This window comes from Sinocyclocheilus anshuiensis, unplaced genomic scaffold (genome assembly GCF_001515605.1).
Source record: "Sinocyclocheilus anshuiensis isolate Anshui unplaced genomic scaffold, SAMN03320099.WGS_v1.1 scaffold508, whole genome shotgun sequence".
NCBI lineage: Eukaryota > Metazoa > Chordata > Actinopteri > Cypriniformes > Cyprinidae > Sinocyclocheilus > Sinocyclocheilus anshuiensis.
This window is the reverse complement of record NW_015555744.1, coordinates 308,907-326,476: the sequence shown is the minus strand read 5'-3', so window position 1 is coordinate 326,476 and position 17,570 is coordinate 308,907. Positions and strand designations below refer to the sequence as shown.

The following is a 17,570-nucleotide window of genomic DNA, read 5'->3' as shown; positions in this document are numbered from 1 at the left end:
CTGATCACTGGCGATGCAATCTCCTGATAAAGTTGGCATGTTCTCAGCCCTTATTCCCTCCTAGACCAAAGGTCATGAGCGCCTGCCACAACAGCGTGGAAACAGGTATGTTTCACTTCTTTTGGGTGAGAAATGGGGAAAGAAAACACACACCGTATTTCACAGTAGTCCTTTACCTCTTAAAAAGTAAGAATCATGAAATAAGACAGATCACCAAGGATATTGCAAACCAATATCAGTATAAAAAAAGACATTTTATTGCTGTTGAGCAATTTCAAAAACACTGCAATTACGCCACTGGAACGTTCAAAGCACTTGCTGTATCTACTAAGATCAGAAGTACCGTAAAATAGTAGTAAAATAATAAAGTTGTTCAGAGAAAAAGAACAAGTTGAAAAAAAAAAAAACGAAACACCTAAAGAATAAAAGTGGCTTATACCTACTGAACACCATAAACATAAAGCAAACACAGGTTCAGTCCAAGCAAAAGAACATACACTTGACACACTTGCTTTCACAGCTATACTGAAATAAAAAAAATACACTCATGATTAGTCCGATATGCTTTCACACTTCTGAACACTTAACCTCTGCAGGACAGGAATGTGAGGTCATGTGACCACCACGTGTTTCTACCAGAATGGAAGCTTCTGCTGGAGGCCTTCATGCTGTTCACAGCACAAGGCTTTGTTTATATGTTCATCTAGTGCAGACCAGAGGGAATCATCTCATCATATCCAGTCAGGTAATTTGGCAACACCTAGACAACATCTTAACAAGAATGTCACAGTGCATTGAGGATCTCCTCATGTTTCCATCGCCTCCAAGTCTTTGGTGGAAGAAGCTATGTGGGACCCAGTTGAGGGTTCAGTCTCCAGGAGAGCGAGATCCAACTCAGGCAGTGGATCCCGCCAGAACTGGAAGGAATTGAACGGAGAGAGGTCCTCATCTGTGTGCATCACCTAGTGGGATACAAGCAGAGCTGAATTTCCAAAGTGTTTACTACAGCAACAACCTGCACCAAGACGGGGGAAGTTTAGTAGAAAATGCTAATTATACCTGAAGTACCTTAAAGTCAGAGCTGGGTAGATTACTTGCAAATTGTAATCAGATACTGATTCCAAATTACATGACAAAAATTGTAGTTAATAATGCAATACATTACACATTTTAGGTAATATAATCAGTCTACTTTTAGATTACTTTGTTTTGACCCATCTTGTTTATCACATTGATTTAATTAGGATAATCTTGTACCATATTGATACAAAGATTAAGAAAATATATTCCATTCATTGTTATTAACAACATGACGTGCTTAAAACATTACATTATGTTAATGTTTCCCAAACTGGGTTTTGTGAAGGAACTGCAGGGGGTTTGAGTTTAATGAAATGCTAATAATTAATTAAATCATAAAATGTTAAATTAAATAATTTTTAAATCAATAAATAAAACACGTACTATAAATAGAAATATTTTATTTGATTACCTGCAAGTCATGTGACCATTAACCAACATCAGAGAACCATGAAGATGCAAATGTGATGTTATTATGAAAATATTTATTTTAAAATCTCAGGGGTACTTTAAGTAACTATATTATGTGAAAGAGGATCAGATGTGCAGAATTTGTGCAGTTTAATGTGTTTGAAAGACAAAAACCTTCCAAAGACATAGAAAGTCATGGTTAAATAACCTACTGAGTGATAATTCAAATAAAAATTAACATGTTCATCAGTAGTTGATGCAATGTTGAAACACTTCTTAAACCTGAAATGATTTTTCTAAATCCGGTAGTCAAATGCTGCAGACTTTCTGAGTGTATAAGCAGTAAGCTATTTTTGAAAGGAAAATGTAAAAGATGAATATATGATGAATTAGGGAGAATCAATACAAATTTATTACTATTGTGTAAATAATATGTAATCAAGCAATCCATAAAAAAGTAACTGTAGTCTGATTACGAGTACTTCAAAAATGTAATTTAATCTAATTACAAGTAGACTTGTGCCGGTTTTCGGTAATGCGATATATCACGGTAATGAATATGCACGATATTGTTATCGTGGGCTCTTCTAAATACCGTGAATAATTATATATTACAAGTTATTCAGAATTTTGAATGCATTTTAAGAATACTTTTCCCATCAACTGGTCAAAATGCACGACATCGCTGTATGCTGCCTGAAAGACTCGTGAGCACTGACCGAGAAGCACATGGCGGAACATGTGAGAGACGCTCTGGATGCACTTTAATCTGTGTAAAACTTTTAACTTTATACATTTTTCTGTATTGCTTTATTGCATTTAAACGTTCAGTTATTTTTGTTATAAGAAAAAAGTTATTAAACCTGTTATACTGTATAATGACAGCACTTGTTTAAAACAATTTAAATACCGTGATAATACCGTATACCGTGATAAACGCATTAGCAATTAATCGCAACATGAAAATTTGATACCGGCATATCCCTAATTACAAGTACTTATTTTTTGGAGTCTGATCATCCAGATTAATCGGTTACTACCCAGCACTGCTTAAAGTTTCATTTTCTTTACAAAATTAATAAAAATAAAAAAAACAGTCGGGCCAAACAGAATGACAGATAAAATAAATAGATATGCCTATTGAAATATGTGTATACTGATAACATATTGGTCATGTACTGCCACCTTATGTTCATCTGCAAGCATTGCACATTGTTCCACCTGACGCCACACAGTAACACGAGAGTTTGCGCTCAGGTGTTTGAAACTTTACCTTGTCTCCTGCAGTAATGTTATTTTCTTCGTCTGTCTGTTTATTTGAGTGCGTCTGAAGCGCGCGAGATGACCGTCGCGTGACAGGTCTCCCAGCACCATCCTCGAATGTTCTAGACTGGCACGTGTTCCTGTCTGCCAGCACTGAATTAACCCTGTTTGCAGCCACCTTTCTCGGTAGGTTATCTGTATCCAGTGAATCTTCGCGATAGCTCGGTCTTTTCCTGCAGCGTTGTCCAGCCAGCGTTAATAACGAGGATGGAATTGCGTTTTGGATCACGTTCACGCCTCCGACCGGTTTGTCGTTGTCGGAGAGAGAACGAAAACATCTTTTATGAGGGATTTCGGGAGGCAAAATGTTCTCTGCTCTCCGTTTGGTCATGTGTGCGACCAAAACTCAGCTTGTATAAAAGAGCGGCAAGACCTTTTTTTAGTAACGTTACGCAGAAGTTCAGTTTCTCGACAGTTCAGTTTACGACAGTTGTGTCCTATCTTAAGTTGAATACAGCGCCCTCTGTGGCCAGAGAGGTCAAACAACAACAACGTTTGTTAGGATACGTGTCATAATTTATTCACTACCTTCCAAACAATTCTTGTGGATTTTGTGGGGCGAATAATAAATAGATTCAAATGCTTAGAACAAACAGTAGATTGTAAAAGTTTTATTACAGTACATGTACAAGATCATGAAAAATCTGTTAAGTTTAAAACAACTTTATTTTAATGCTGCCAACTAGTACAATTGTGATGGTCAAACATATTTCCTAGGAGACACTGGAGTACTTGTGCAAGATCCAGAGCAGACTCATATTCAGACTGAATATGATTTTGATCACAGAAACTCTGATAATGTAAACAATTGCAAGAAAACACTGAAGTGTATGTGTGGAGTGACAAGCGGCAATTAGTTGTGAAGTTGTGAAGCAGCACCCAAAATCCTGAGGAATATGAATGCAAAGCGAAGCACCAAAACATAACACATATTTTTGGTAAATATCTGAGACGATTCAGCGCACAATAAAGCTCCAGTCTTGTTGTATTACCAGGAATATGCTATAATGCTGGCATTCATGATTAAAAACATCAGTTTATTATTGGGCAATTTGTCTGTGAATTCATCCAGAGCTTCACCCTTCTAAACGTCATGTTGACTTTTTTGTCTTTAAAGAATCCTCAATCTGGCCATTTTTAGGTGTCTGATCTCCATTGATCAACTGTTCTGCAGGTTTCCGTACAATAAAAAAGACACAGTCATAAAGGTACTTGAGCATGGAGCGCTCGTTCTCTGTGTATGTGCTGGGAACAGACTCTCTCTCCAACTGTTGAAAAAAATACAGTAATACAATTTATAATAAAAATGTATTCTGATTAAATAAAAAAAAAAACTGTTTAGCTATTTACCTCCAGGACAAATCCATATTTTAAAATGACAGCCTTTATTTCCTCATAGCTCAGCTCAATGGACAATTCATTGGCCATATTCTCATAGTGGTAAAGAAGTGGACCTTTGAGAACAAATACAAAAAGCATTCAGCCACATGTGTGTTTTCAGGCTTTCATTTGTAGATAACATTTGACTGAAAATGATTATGCAGAATCTGTGACTTACCCAAATTCATCCAGACACCACCAGGTTTTAGAATATTCCAGATGGTTTCAATGTAATCAAGAACATTGTGGGCAGTGTCAATGAAGAAACAAGTAGCAACACAATCCCACAGTTCTGTATGGAAGATAAAACTTTAAATGTTATTGTATGTTGTTAATGCTATTTAAGTGCAAATTATAATAATGTTCATGTTTATTAAAATAAACACAAAAACTCACCAGGGTCACTATATACTTCCTGGAAGTCTCCAGCGACCATAGAGAAGTCCGAGTCTGCTGGAAGACTCTGTGGATTGACATCGGGAAAGGACACGGGTCTTGTCTGATCTGAGGACATTTTGTTATTACTGAACTGGTGAATCCAGGGATACAGTGTCAGTGCATTTTCCTTATCACACCTGAGAGACAAAATATTAGTTAGTGTCCTCATAAATACAAATGTCATGAACATTCCGACTTCATAATTCAAATTGGCTGTCAGCATCATGTGCTCTATCCTAGATAGATACTTCTATCCTAGAATGAGGTTTACCTGTTCAGAACAAAATTAGAGGAGAAGAGCATGAAGAAACTCCACTCGTTGCCTTGGCACGAATAGCCCAGATGAGCGATTTCCCATGCAAGCCGACCCAGACCTGCCCCCGGCACTAACACTTTGACCTGAGACACGTCACTGAAGAGAGAAATATTACAAGAATTTCACATTTATACATTTATTTATAATATATAACATATACATTTATTTGAAATAGAAATCTTTTGTATATTTTGTTACATTATAAATCATTTACTGTCACTTTTGATCAATTTAATGTGTCCTTGCTGAATATTTAAGAAAAAAAAAACTATCCACTGATCTATAATAGAGAAATGGATTGCTCATGACATGACACAAAAAGTGAAGCTACTGCACAGTGCACCATCATATTGCTATTCCCTAGTATTCCCATATATTCTATCAAATTAATAGGAAATTGTACAATTATAATTAGAAAACGAGTCACCGTATTTATATCTGAAGTCTCACTGCACATTCTTACAAGTCAAACGTCCTAAGCATGTAAATGGTTATTTGTTTAAAAGTCATTTATATTTATATAGTGAGTATATCACAGTTAACGCAAAAACGATGTTCAACACTGATAATAAGAAATGTTTCTTGAGCACCAAATCAACAAATTAGAATGATTTCTGAAAGATTGTGTGACAATAAAGACTGGGGTAAAGGTTGTTGAAAATTCAGCTTTGCCATCATGTGTATAAACCACATTTTGAAATATATTTTAAATATAGAAAACAGTTACTTTTTTTACATCAAAATATTATTTAATAATATAACAATTTTACTGTATTTGTAATCACATAAGGAGCCTTGGGGAGCAAAAGAGACATTAAAAAAAAACACTTTCCAAACCCAAACTTGTAAATGGTAATGAACAGACACACTATACATGCATCTTACACTTAGCCAGTGAAGTTAAAGCCATGCACCAATGAGAAGAATTTCACAGAATGACATGTTTATTATATTTACCACTGGTCAGGAGGAAATAGTCTCTGGATCTCCTCTACAATAGGTTTATAGCAGCTGTCCCTTTCCGCTTTTCCTGCTTCACTCCAGTCACGGACAAACTGCTTTAAGGTTGACTTCAGCTTGTCCATGTCAAAAGTCGAGGAAGGCCGTATTTTCCTTGGGTCACCCTTTAAAATACAAGGAAAACATTATAGAATCATGGACTAACTACAACTAACTAAAGAAAAAAAAAAGTCACACTTCTGTCATCACAACCACCAAATAAAAAATACGACATTATTAATTGTAAGACCTACAGCCACTGATTGCCACCTACATCCTGTCCATATTCCATGTTCTCAAACATATGGAGGCAGTTGTGCACTATGGCCTGCAGCACCTCTTGGTTTCGGTCGATACAGTAGCGAATCTTGGTCAGATTGGGAATGAAGTTTGTCAGAAGTTGCTGGTGGTGATCTGGAAGGCATCGGAACTGCCGCTCGGCTCGATTCACTCGTTCATGAACATGAATTCTGAACACATGGAAGACAAAACAATATTGATTAGTTTTAACACACTTTATTAAAACATCTAAAAACACACGCTACATTATACCCCACACATATCACATTGCAATGTGTTCAGGAGGCATAAAAAACGCCTAATCAACATGACAACCATATATCACCAATTAAACATTATTTCCCAATCCTCACAAAGTGACAGTAAAGCTCCATTTGCACACCATTTGAGAGAGAGAGAGAGAGAGAGAGAATATGGACTTATTGTTTAATGGACCAGAGCTTTATTTTAGAATTCAAATAAAAATTTACAAGCAGAGGGGTTGATAAACAGAATTCCATAAGAAATTTTTTAATTGTAAATATTAAAGCTCAAAAAGAACAGTTGCTCAGCTTGTGTTGGTGTGGAGCAGATCTTTGGTCTTTGATGCTCCAGCAATCAAGTGTTTACCTGTAGTATTTAAACGCGTTGATGACATTCCAGAAATGTTGTCTCTCTGATCGCTCATCTTTCTCGGGGGAACATTTACTCCTCTCCCGATAGTTGTAAAATACCTCTGGTTTGGACGCTGCTACTGTTTCATTCGTGCTGTCAGCCATTGCCGAACGCTGCAGGCGTAAGTAGTCGACAATCGACAACAAAACAGAATACAGGGAAGATAATAGAACCCGCACAGTCGATTCGTGGGTTCATTGCTTGACACGACTCCGAGTAGTGTCAAATACAGACACATTGAAAAGATATTTGTTTATAAAGTATCTGTTTGGGAGACTAAACAAAAACATCGCCAATGATGCCCTACAACGCAAGTATCAAGCAGTTATAACGAATACATTTCTGTCAGACGGTTAAATGTTTTTAGGTTATCAATCATGTAAATAAATAGGCCTACCTCCATGATTTCTGTCTTAAATCAACTTCGCCATTTTGGTCACAAAATGCCTACAATATTGTTAGGTTACCTCTGAAAACAACTTCAATCTTTCTTTCTTTCTTTCGGTTTATTAAAATTGTAATTAATACAATTCTAATTATATTATGTATTTTCCTTTAAATAGCCCATTTAAGACTGTTGTTCCATATGGGAACAAGTTTCAACAATATTTTTATTTGAATCCTATACAGCCCAGAACAGCTTTGACATTTTTTTTCTCCTGAACTTCAGACAGTAGTCCGTTTTTTCTGTAGAGTTTTACAGTATGTTTTATGTAAAAGCAGCTTTGCACAAAATGCAACTATAACAAGTTATAACTCTCTAATATGTTAGGTAGAATGAAAAAGAAACTTTAAAGAAAGCACAAAAGAAAGAGAAACCATGCATGCACAGCATGGCTGAGATATACGTATTTAACAATAGAATTGTAGGAGCCAATGTGTTAATGTCGATGTATTTTGGGCTGTCACCACTTGGGGGCAGTATGTGCACATAGGGTTTTTAAGTCGGTGTTTCATTCACGTAGGTTAAGCAGGCTTGGTGCAGGGATGTATACAGTTTTTACCACACTTCGGGAAGCTAAGGTGTCCACCATTCATCATTGCAAGTATGTATTTCCATTATGTTCAATAACGTAATCTTAGACTGAAATCGGCATGAAGACTGGACATTGGATGTGTGTGTAAAGCATGCGTTGCTATTCCAAGCCTTCGGCAGTTAGCTGCTGTTACAAGAATAGTTATCTATTATAGAAGTTAGGTAATAAAAAGGGCTCTTGCTGGTAAGAGAAAAGACTGTTTTACAACATTTCTTTGATGTTAGAAATCTGTGGTGTCTTTCAAAAGAGAGGAACAGGAACTGGCTGGCTAAGAAGAGTCATATAGGAATTTGATGCTAATATTTTAATTTATCATTTTTGATGCTAATATTTTGTGTGGCACCATGTATACAGATGGCATTTAACAATAATTTTTGCATATGCTGCCAATTTAATTTTGCAATATTTCAAGTATTTTCAATGTTATGTTTTTTAGAGTTCCACTCCTCCAGCACTTATACTGGAGTAGCAGGTATTCCAAAACTTTCTGTTTTTACTACTGTTACCAAAATGGATGGCCTGGAGGTTCATTACTATGACAGTACTAAAAATGAGCATATTTCCAAGCAAAACTGGATGAAAACTGTTGAATTTAAACATGTCTAGAAAGAAATGAGTGCCTATCATGATGAAGTGTACAGGCAATTGAAAAAGACTTTTGATGTTAAAAAGAAAAGTTACAACAAAACAGGTGTGTGTTTTCTTTTTCTTTCTTTTCTGTTTTTTTTTTACAGTATTATACAGTGTGTCTTTTTTAGTATAAAATTCACTGATAACAGAAATATACAAACACATCACAAAGTGTTTTCACAGGTCTCTTTAAAACTTTCACCCCTTCACACCCCTTAATTCTGTATCAGATATACATACCTGTGGATGTGCCACTGTCAGTGGGACGATGAAACTGGACAGACATATATATATATATACATATATATATATGTATAATCATCTTGGTTTTTATATATATATATATATATATATATATATATATATATATCCCACAAATACAGGAGGCAGCCAACGATGCAGACAGTTGGAGTAATAAAACAGATCTGCTTCAACATTTTCTACAACTCATCACAGATGACTGTATTTTCTTTCTATGCAAATACTTGGCGCATGGCAGAACTTTAACAGGAAAGGTAGGCCTATTGCATCATATTGAATCTGTTTCAGTTTCACTGTGATACATGTGAACATACACAAATTACAGAACCACGATGCAATCAGAATGAGAGAACTATATTAATGTATCTTCATTTTGCTAACGTCACAATAGATACTTAAATCCATAAAAAAAGTGTCTCACACGGCTCCGGGGGGTGAACAAAGGCCTCCTGTAGTGAATCGATGCGTTTTTGTTAGAAAACTATCCATATTCAAAACGTAATAATCACCTTCACTGAAAGATACGCATGACAATCGCAGCTTCTGTCGAATCGCGATTTCGATTCCATTTCGATTTATCATGCAGTTCTAACTTTAATGTAGCTTGTGCCAACAGTTGTACACGGAAGCAGCTCCGGGCGGATTACGTATGAGGTCAGCCTTGCGCATGTGCCGGTGAGTCTTGTGAAAAACAACATTTGTTAAAGGGGTCCTATTATGGCTCTACAGGCTCTCTAGAACAGGTGTACTAGAACAGGCTCTCATACTAGGTTGTTCGAAAAAACATTATTTTTCACATTTTACATTATTACAACACCTCTCTCCCCAGTCTGGCATGAACGGCTCGAATAGTTCCCGTTTCAACTGAAGGCCCGCCTTCTGAAATACGAAATGTGCTGTGTAATGCCCGCTTGCCCTTTAATTAGTTTTATTTGAAGGCGTCACTAGAGGGCGCAAGGTAACTTGGTGACACATGTTTGCAGCACAAAAAAGGAAGGGTTTCACGTGTGTTGCACGTTGCAGTAGGGTGCATTGAGATGCTGTGATGCACGGAAGGAGTTAAATTAATCACAGCATTCTGGAAGTTGATTGCATCGAAGCTGAATAAAACAGCAAACACCTGTCAAAGCTCTCTGCCTCATGTTTTGGAAGCCAAGGGGCCGCTACAGTAAAACTCGCCGTTACATATGAGGCTTAAATCGCATCGCGCTGCTGTTTCATTGCTTGAGCAAGAGACTGATTGCCACGTTGATCGGGACGTCGGCCAGCTCAGAACTCTGCACACTCATCAAAGTTTGGAAGTGAACAACAAATCAAAGCACTTTACTACAGATGCAGAGTTGATCTTCAGTTAAAGGCAAGATAAGTGAAACAAATCACAAATACACCTCTCATTCATACGTGTGACCTTGCAAGTTGAACCTTTCATTATTAAAAGGGGACTTCGGATGTTTAAAAACATTCTTAAAGTGTAAAATTTAAAGTTTCAAGATTTAAAGTAAAGAGGTTTGTAAGATTGATCACTAAAGGTTAAATATTTACTTTGTGCATGTGATTTTCAAGGCACATACTATATCAGATGTTGGTTTGGGTTGCATTTACTGCATTTATGCAATGTAATGTCTATATACTGACATATGCTGTATGTTGTTATGCAAAATAATTTCTACAATTGTCTGAATGTTGAAAATCTGTAGAGCTCTTGCATGACATTTGCCTTATTCCTGTTTGCTACCCAATTGAGTGTCTAAATCATAGAGGTCTGATGCGAGTAGGTCACTGCTCCTTAATAATTAAAGACAAACGACAATGGAAGACGCAGCTAAGCAAACAGCTGAGCATGCAAGTCAAATGTCATTCCCAGCAGAGGAATCAAGCATTCCCCTAGGAAGGCAACAAATTAGATCGAGTTCACGAAAAGGAAGTCTAACAGAGAAGGGACTGGAGATGCATAATCAGGAAGCAAGGAAGCATCAGAAAGCCTTTAACAAAGCTTATGACTCCTGGAAGCAGACAGCTAAGGAAACTAGGTCCAAATTAAAAACGTAATGCTCCCGTGAAGATCTCTATCAAATCCAAAGAAATATTCAAGGCAGACAAGATGTAGTTAACCAGTGTTATGCGCCTTGCTGCACAATCATACTGCAAATCCAGAAATTGTTAAAAGAGTTGATGCCTGTGCCACATTGACTGCAGAAATTTGTGATCTTGTGAGTAACAGAATAGAAACCTCTGATGAGACTGCAGATGCTAAAGGCTGCAGATGCTAAAGGCTGATAAGGAAGTCAGGGTAGCTGCAGCTCGTGTGAAAGTATACAATGATTTTGAGGGAAATTTTGAAAGTATACAATGATTTTGAGGGAAATTTTGAAGACTATGAGGAGGAAAGAGTCAATGTAACTAGACCTAACTGGATAGAGGCTGATAGCAAACCCCAGCTAAATCCTGAGGCTGAGTCTTTCCATCCTCATCAAGCACCTCAACAGGCGCAGATGACTCAAGAGACAGCAAGCTTAACTCGAGCATTAATTAACTCACTGAGTATAAGTCGATTACCCATCCCAGAACCAACAACTTTCACAGGTGATCCAATAAAGTTTATCGACTGGAAAATGTCCTTTACCGCACTTATCGACCGCAAGTCAATTTCTGCGAGTGAGAAGATGTTCTACTTGAAAACCTATCTTGCTGGAGAAGCCCGAAAGGCTGTGGAAGGATTATTTTATAGAAACTCAGAAGATGCATATCAGGGTGCCTGGAAGGTTCTTGAAGAGAGATATGGAAATTCCTTCATTGTTCAGAGAGCCTTTCGAGAAAAGCTTATGAAATGGCCTAAGATTGGCGCCAATGATCCTCTTTCACTGCGAGAATTCACAGATTTTCTACAAGGCTGTGTGGAAGCAATTCCTCATGTCAAAGGTTTGGATATCCTAAATGACTGTGAGGAAAATTACAAACTACTCAAGAAAGTACCTGAGTGGATTGTGCGTAAATGGAACAAAATCGTGGTGGAAAGTTTGGATGAATCTGGTGACTATCCAAGCTTTAACCGGTTCGCAGAGTTTTTAAATAAGGAATCTAAGATAGCTTGCAACCCTGTCACCTCTTCACTTCTGATGAGTTCTAAGGCTTCAGATGAGAGATTTCCCAAGAGAGCCAAGGCTCTCAACACAAGAGCTCAAGTGAAGGGTCCAACACTAAAGAGACCAGAATTCAAACCAACCTCACCATGCTCTGTTTGTAAGAATGAAACGCACAATATTGCCAAATGTCCCGTCTTTGCAGCAAAATCCACAGATGATAAAAGATCTTTCATTCGTGAGAACCACCTCTGTTTCGGATGTTTGAGGAAAGGGCACGTCACCAAAGACTGCAAAAGATGACATACTTGTGGTACGTGTGGCCTGCGCCATCCAACTTGCTTACATGAAGAGCGAGACAAAGACAATGTGAGGACACTAAAATCAGATTCTGCTCCTATTGTAGAAGACACCAGTCAGGAAACACAAAGGGTCACATCTAATGCCCTAACACAACATGCTTCTGCTACGTCTAGCATCGTTCCTGTCTTCATTTCAGCTGCAGAGGAGCCACAAAATGAAATTCTCACATATGGTCTACTTGACACACAGAGCGATTCGACTTTCATTTTAAAGGATTTTCTTGATGAGCTACATGTAAGCAGTGAAGCAGTGAAGTTGAGACTTAGCACTATGACAGCTACTGATACTCTCACTACAAGTTGTAAAATCAGAGGCCTAAGTAAGGGTCAGAGCACTCCATAGTGAGAAACACATTCAGGTTCCGAAAGCCTATACTTGCGATTTTATTCCTGTAGACAAGGCTTATATTCCAACTAGAAAGATAGCATTGCAATGGCCTCACCTCAAGCACATAGCCAATGAGTTGTCACCTCTTCAGAGCTGTGACATAGGTTTGTTGATTGGATATGATTGTCCTTCAGCATTGGCTCCTTTAGAGGTTATTACTGGCAGTGAAAATGAGCCCTTTGCACAGAAAACAAGGCTTGGATGGAGCATCATAGGCCTTTGTAATCCTCATCTAAACAGGCAAGGGAACCAAAGCTTTGTTCATCGAGTCTCAGTGAAGGAAATGTTAGTCCCATCTGCAAACGATGTCTTAAAGGTATTAGAGTCAGACTTCAATGAGAAGAATCCAGAGGACAAACATGTGTCTCAGGATGACATTCGGTTCATACGCCTTCTTAGTGATAAAATTCAGCATAAAGATGATGGACATTATCAACTGCCCCTCCCCTTCAAGAGTAGCAGCTCTCCTTTACTGCCTAATAACAAGAAGCTTGCCATTGCACGACTACAGCACTTAAAGAAAAAGCTGAAGAACAACCAGCAGTATTACAAGAGTTACAAGGCCTTCATGGAGGAGATGTTTAACAAGGGAGATGCAGAGCCAGCCCCTACACTGTCTGAGGAAGAAATAGCATGGTACATACCACATCATGGGGTTTACCACCCTCAAAAGCCAGGCAAGTTGAGGGTGGTGTTTGATTGCTCCACAAAATTCTGTGGTATTTCCCTTAATGATACACTGCTTACTGGACCAGACTTGATTAACTCTTTGGTGGGAGTCCTTTGCCGCTTCAGGAAAGAAGCTGTAGCCGTGATATGCGACATTGAAAAGATGTTCCATCAATTCTTTGTTCCTCCTGAGGAAAGAAATTATTTGAGATTCTTATGGTGGGAGGACGGAGATTTGCAGGGAGAACCACGAGAATACAGAATGGCTGTACATCTCTTCGGCGCTGCTTCCTCTCCTGGATGCGTCAACTTTGGCATCAAATACTTGGCAGAACAATGCAAGTTTGAGTATCCATCAGCTTCATCATTCATCAAGAAGAACTTCTACGTAGATGATGGTTTGATCTCAGTCCCTTCGATTCAGAAAGCTAAAGAGCTAATCATTGAAGCCCAAGCATTGTGCAAGCATGGAGGTTTACACCTTCACAAGTTCAATTCAAATGAAGAGGAAGTCTTACATTGTGTAGATCCTTCAGAATGGGCAATACCCACGAAACCGCTCAATCTTAATCCTGAAGCAACCGGATGCGTTCTTGGCATTCAGTGGGCTGTGAAAGACGACACCTTTAGATTTGACATCAAACCAAAAGATCACCCATCAACACGTCGTGGAATCCTGTCGGTCACTGCTTCCTTGTATGACCCTCTTGGGTTTGTTTCCCCCTTCCTTCTGAAAGGAAAAGTTATTCTACAGGAGCTGTGCCGTAGAAACATTAGGTGGGATGATCCCCTTCCTGAAGACCTAATCCCAAGGTGGGAGGAGTGGAAAAGTAGTCTTCAGGAGCTGAAGTATTTCAGCATTCCCAGATGTTACCATCCGCCATCCTTTGGTACCATCATTTGGACAGAACTGCACCACTTCTCGGATGCAAGCAATCTAGGGTATGGTGCATGTTCTTACCTTAGGTTCAAAAATGACAAGGATGAAGTACACTGCAGTCTCGTAATGGCCAAGGCTAGAGTTGCACCCACAAAAATTCTAAGTATCCCAAGATTGGAATTGTCTGCAGCTGTAGTTGCTGCCAGAATGAGTGCTATGTTAAAGACCGAACTGGAGATGAAGATCGATCAGGAGTTCTTTTGGACTGACTCGCAGGTCGTGCTGGCATATGTCAAAAATTAAGCAACAAGGTTTCATGTATTCGTTGCAAATCGTGTACAATTAATCAGGGAAATCACGGATGTAAGTCAGTGGTATTATGTCAGCACTTCTGAGAATCCAGCCGACCACTCCTCCAGGGGCCTTTACGCCTCAGATATATCCTCAATATTCTGGCTGTCAGGACCCAAGTTCCTATGGGAATGAGAAGTGCATTCAACACCTCACTTTTCAAATAACCTACTTGTTGGTGAACCTGAGGTCAAATTAACCCAAACCTTTGTAACCAAAGGCAGTGATGGTTTGGACTTGCTTAGCCGATTCAATCGCTTTTCTTCTTGGAGAACACTCATCAAAGTGGTTGCTAGAATAAAAAGGCTAGCTTCAACACAAAAATATCCCAATGACATTGTCACTGTGGAGGAATGTGAAAAGGCTTCTGAGGCTGTGATTAAGCTCGTCCAACAGCAAGCTTTTTCCCACGAGATAAGGGTGATTCAAGGAGGAAATGTTCTTCAGACCTCAAGTGCACTTTTTCCCCTCGATCCCATCATGAAGGAAGATCTTCTTCGTGTAGGAGGAAGATGAAAACAGTCATCTCTGAGTGAAGAGGTAAAGTACCCAGTGGTTCTGCCAAAGGACAGCCACATAACCAAACTTATTTTGGCCCACTATCATGCCAAAGTCTGTCCTCAAGGGAGGTATCTGACACTCATGGAGCTCAGAGCAAATGGATTTTGGGTTATCGGCGGCAGTAGATCAGTTGCTAAATTGATACACAGATGTGTTCAATGCAGGAAGCTCAGGCGGCCAGCAGAAGAACAGCAAATGGCTGAGCTCCCTAAGGAGCATGTTGAAACCTCTGCCCCGTTTTCCTACTCAGGTATGGACTGCTTTGGCCCATTTGTCATAAAGAGGAGTCGAAAGGAATACAAGAGGTATGGAATAATTTTCACCTGCCTTTCATCACGAGCTGTTCACATCGAAATGCTTGAAAACTTGTCAACAGACACATTTATCAATGCCCTGAGATGTTTCATTAGCCTCAGAGGGGCTGTTCGCCGACTTTATTGTGATTGTGGCACGAATTTCGTAGGAGCTAGAAATGAGCTAAGAGATGCTCTCAAAGAGTGTGATGTCAAGACACTAGAGTTGTTTCTCAATGAAAACCAATGTGAATTCGTCTTTAATGCTCCCTCAGCGAGTCACACCGGAGGTGTCTGGGAGCACCAAATAAGGTCTGTTCGCAGTGTGCTGAATGTCACACTTTCTCAGTGTCCAGGTAGACTTGATGATTCCTCCCTGAGAACATTGTTTTATGAAGCGATGTCTATCATCAACAGTCGTCCATTGACAATTGATGGAATAAATAATCCCAAGTCTATGGAACCTTTAACCCCAAACCACCTTATTTTGATGAAGTCTAAGACTGCTCTCCCTCCTCCAGGGAAATTTCAAAGGGAAGACCTGTATGCTTCAAAAAGGTGGCACAGGGTTCAGTATTTAATTGAGCAGTTCTGGAGCCGCTGGAAAAGAGAGTATCTCTTGAACATTTCCACACAGCAAAAAAAGTGGCACATACCACGGCGGAATCTCAGAGTCAATGACATAGTCATCATTAAAGAGGACATGTTGCCAAGAAACCGTTGGCAATTAGGTAGAGTCGTCGAAGTCATGCAGGGGAGTGATGGCTTAGTTCGACGAGTTAAGATTCAAACAGGTGAACCAAAGAGTAAGCAAGAGCAGCACTCCAAGTCTACGATCATTGAGAGACCAATTCAGAAGCTAGTGGTCCTGCTTGAGAGTGAGTGATTTGTTAACAGGTGGCACTCTTGCATCAGACACCTTCTAAAGAGTGACTTGTCAGTGCATTATACATTCTTGATTAAGAGCGGTCATCCAGGTTTGGAATCATGTTTGATTTATTTAATCTGTTTTCTTGAGTTAATGTATCACAACATGATTGGTGGGAGTGTAATGCCCGCTTGCCCTTTAATTAGTTTTATTTGAAGGTGTCACTAGAGGGCGCAAGGTAACTTGGTGACACGTGTGCAGCACAAAAAAGGAAGGGTTTCACGTGTGTTGCACGAGCTCACATAGGGCTGAATTTGGAGTTTATTTGAAATATATGAATGTGTTTAGTGTCCCTTTTTGGCAATAGCGGGATGAGGTATGTTGTTTACATTGTATTTCATGTTAGTTTGTTTATTTCCTATTTTCTTTGTGATAATGGTGTTTGGTGAACTCTGCTTGTGTAAATTATACCATGTAATACTGTGGATTTCACATTGTGAATACGTATTGCTCAAGTTTATCTTCTGTTATGTTTCATTTGTGTAATTTTACGGTGATACAAGGTGCAGTAGGGTGCATTGAGATGCTGTGATGCACGGAAGGAGTTAAATTAATCACAGCATTCTGGAAGTTGATTGCATCGAAGCTGAATAAAACAGCAAACACCCATCAAAGCTCTCTGCCTCATGTTTTGGAAGCCAAGGGGCCGCTACATGCTGTGATTGGTTAGCTGGGCCAGTGTGTGTTGTGATTGGCACTACTCGGTGCCTGGTCGGGAAATGTCTATACACCTAGGATGACTTGAGGGTGAGTAATTTATGGGCTAATTTTCATTTTTGGGTGAATTAACACTTTAAGTCTTTGCTTTGTAATTGTAACATTAATATGTAGTATGCACCAAGTAGGAAAATTTATGAAAATTATCATTTTTAGTCCATCCCAAAGTGTATCTGCTGCAAAAGAACTCCTCTCCAGTGTTGTGCCTTGCAACAGGTTTCTACCCAGCAATAGTGAATATTACCTGGAGGAAAAATGGACAGGAGCACCATGAAAATATGGAGACAAGAGAAACTTAAAAAAATATGGATGAAACCTTCCAGAAGCGCATTAGTCTCAGAGTGAAGAAAGAAGAGTGGAAGAGGAACTGTTACACCTGTGTGGTGCAACACAAGAGTTTGAAAAAAGACATTCAGAAGATTCTAACAGAGGATGAGATCATTAGCAACCACAGTAAGTGTAATAGACCATATTCGACCATATTCCGACCATATTCTGATGAGCTGCATCAC

General features: G+C 38.9%; 2 protein-coding genes across 2 annotated transcripts; both read right to left on the bottom strand.

Annotated features, from left to right (window-relative positions):
- Positions 1-249: 249 nt before the first annotated feature.
- On the bottom strand, positions 250-3,285 carry LOC107673409 (uncharacterized protein C9orf40 homolog). The gene is made up of 2 exons (XM_016466991.1): positions 2,765-3,285; positions 250-962 (listed from the first exon to the last, which is right to left on the bottom strand). The coding sequence occupies exons 1-2, from the start codon at positions 3,143-3,145 to the stop codon at positions 807-809; spliced, it is 537 nt and encodes a 178-aa protein (XP_016322477.1). The 5' UTR covers positions 3,146-3,285; the 3' UTR covers positions 250-806.
- Positions 3,286-3,386: 101 nt separating this feature from the next.
- LOC107673371 (carnosine N-methyltransferase-like) lies at positions 3,387-7,316 on the bottom strand. Its single transcript, XM_016466923.1, has 9 exons — positions 7,299-7,316; positions 6,857-7,014; positions 6,222-6,417; positions 5,906-6,072; positions 4,904-5,044; positions 4,591-4,769; positions 4,373-4,486; positions 4,165-4,268; positions 3,387-4,082 (listed from the first exon to the last, which is right to left on the bottom strand). Exons 1-9 carry the CDS (start codon positions 7,302-7,304, stop codon positions 3,906-3,908), a joined length of 1,242 nt encoding a protein of 413 aa, XP_016322409.1. The 5' UTR covers positions 7,305-7,316; the 3' UTR covers positions 3,387-3,905.
- Positions 7,317-17,570: the final 10,254 nt, after the last annotated feature.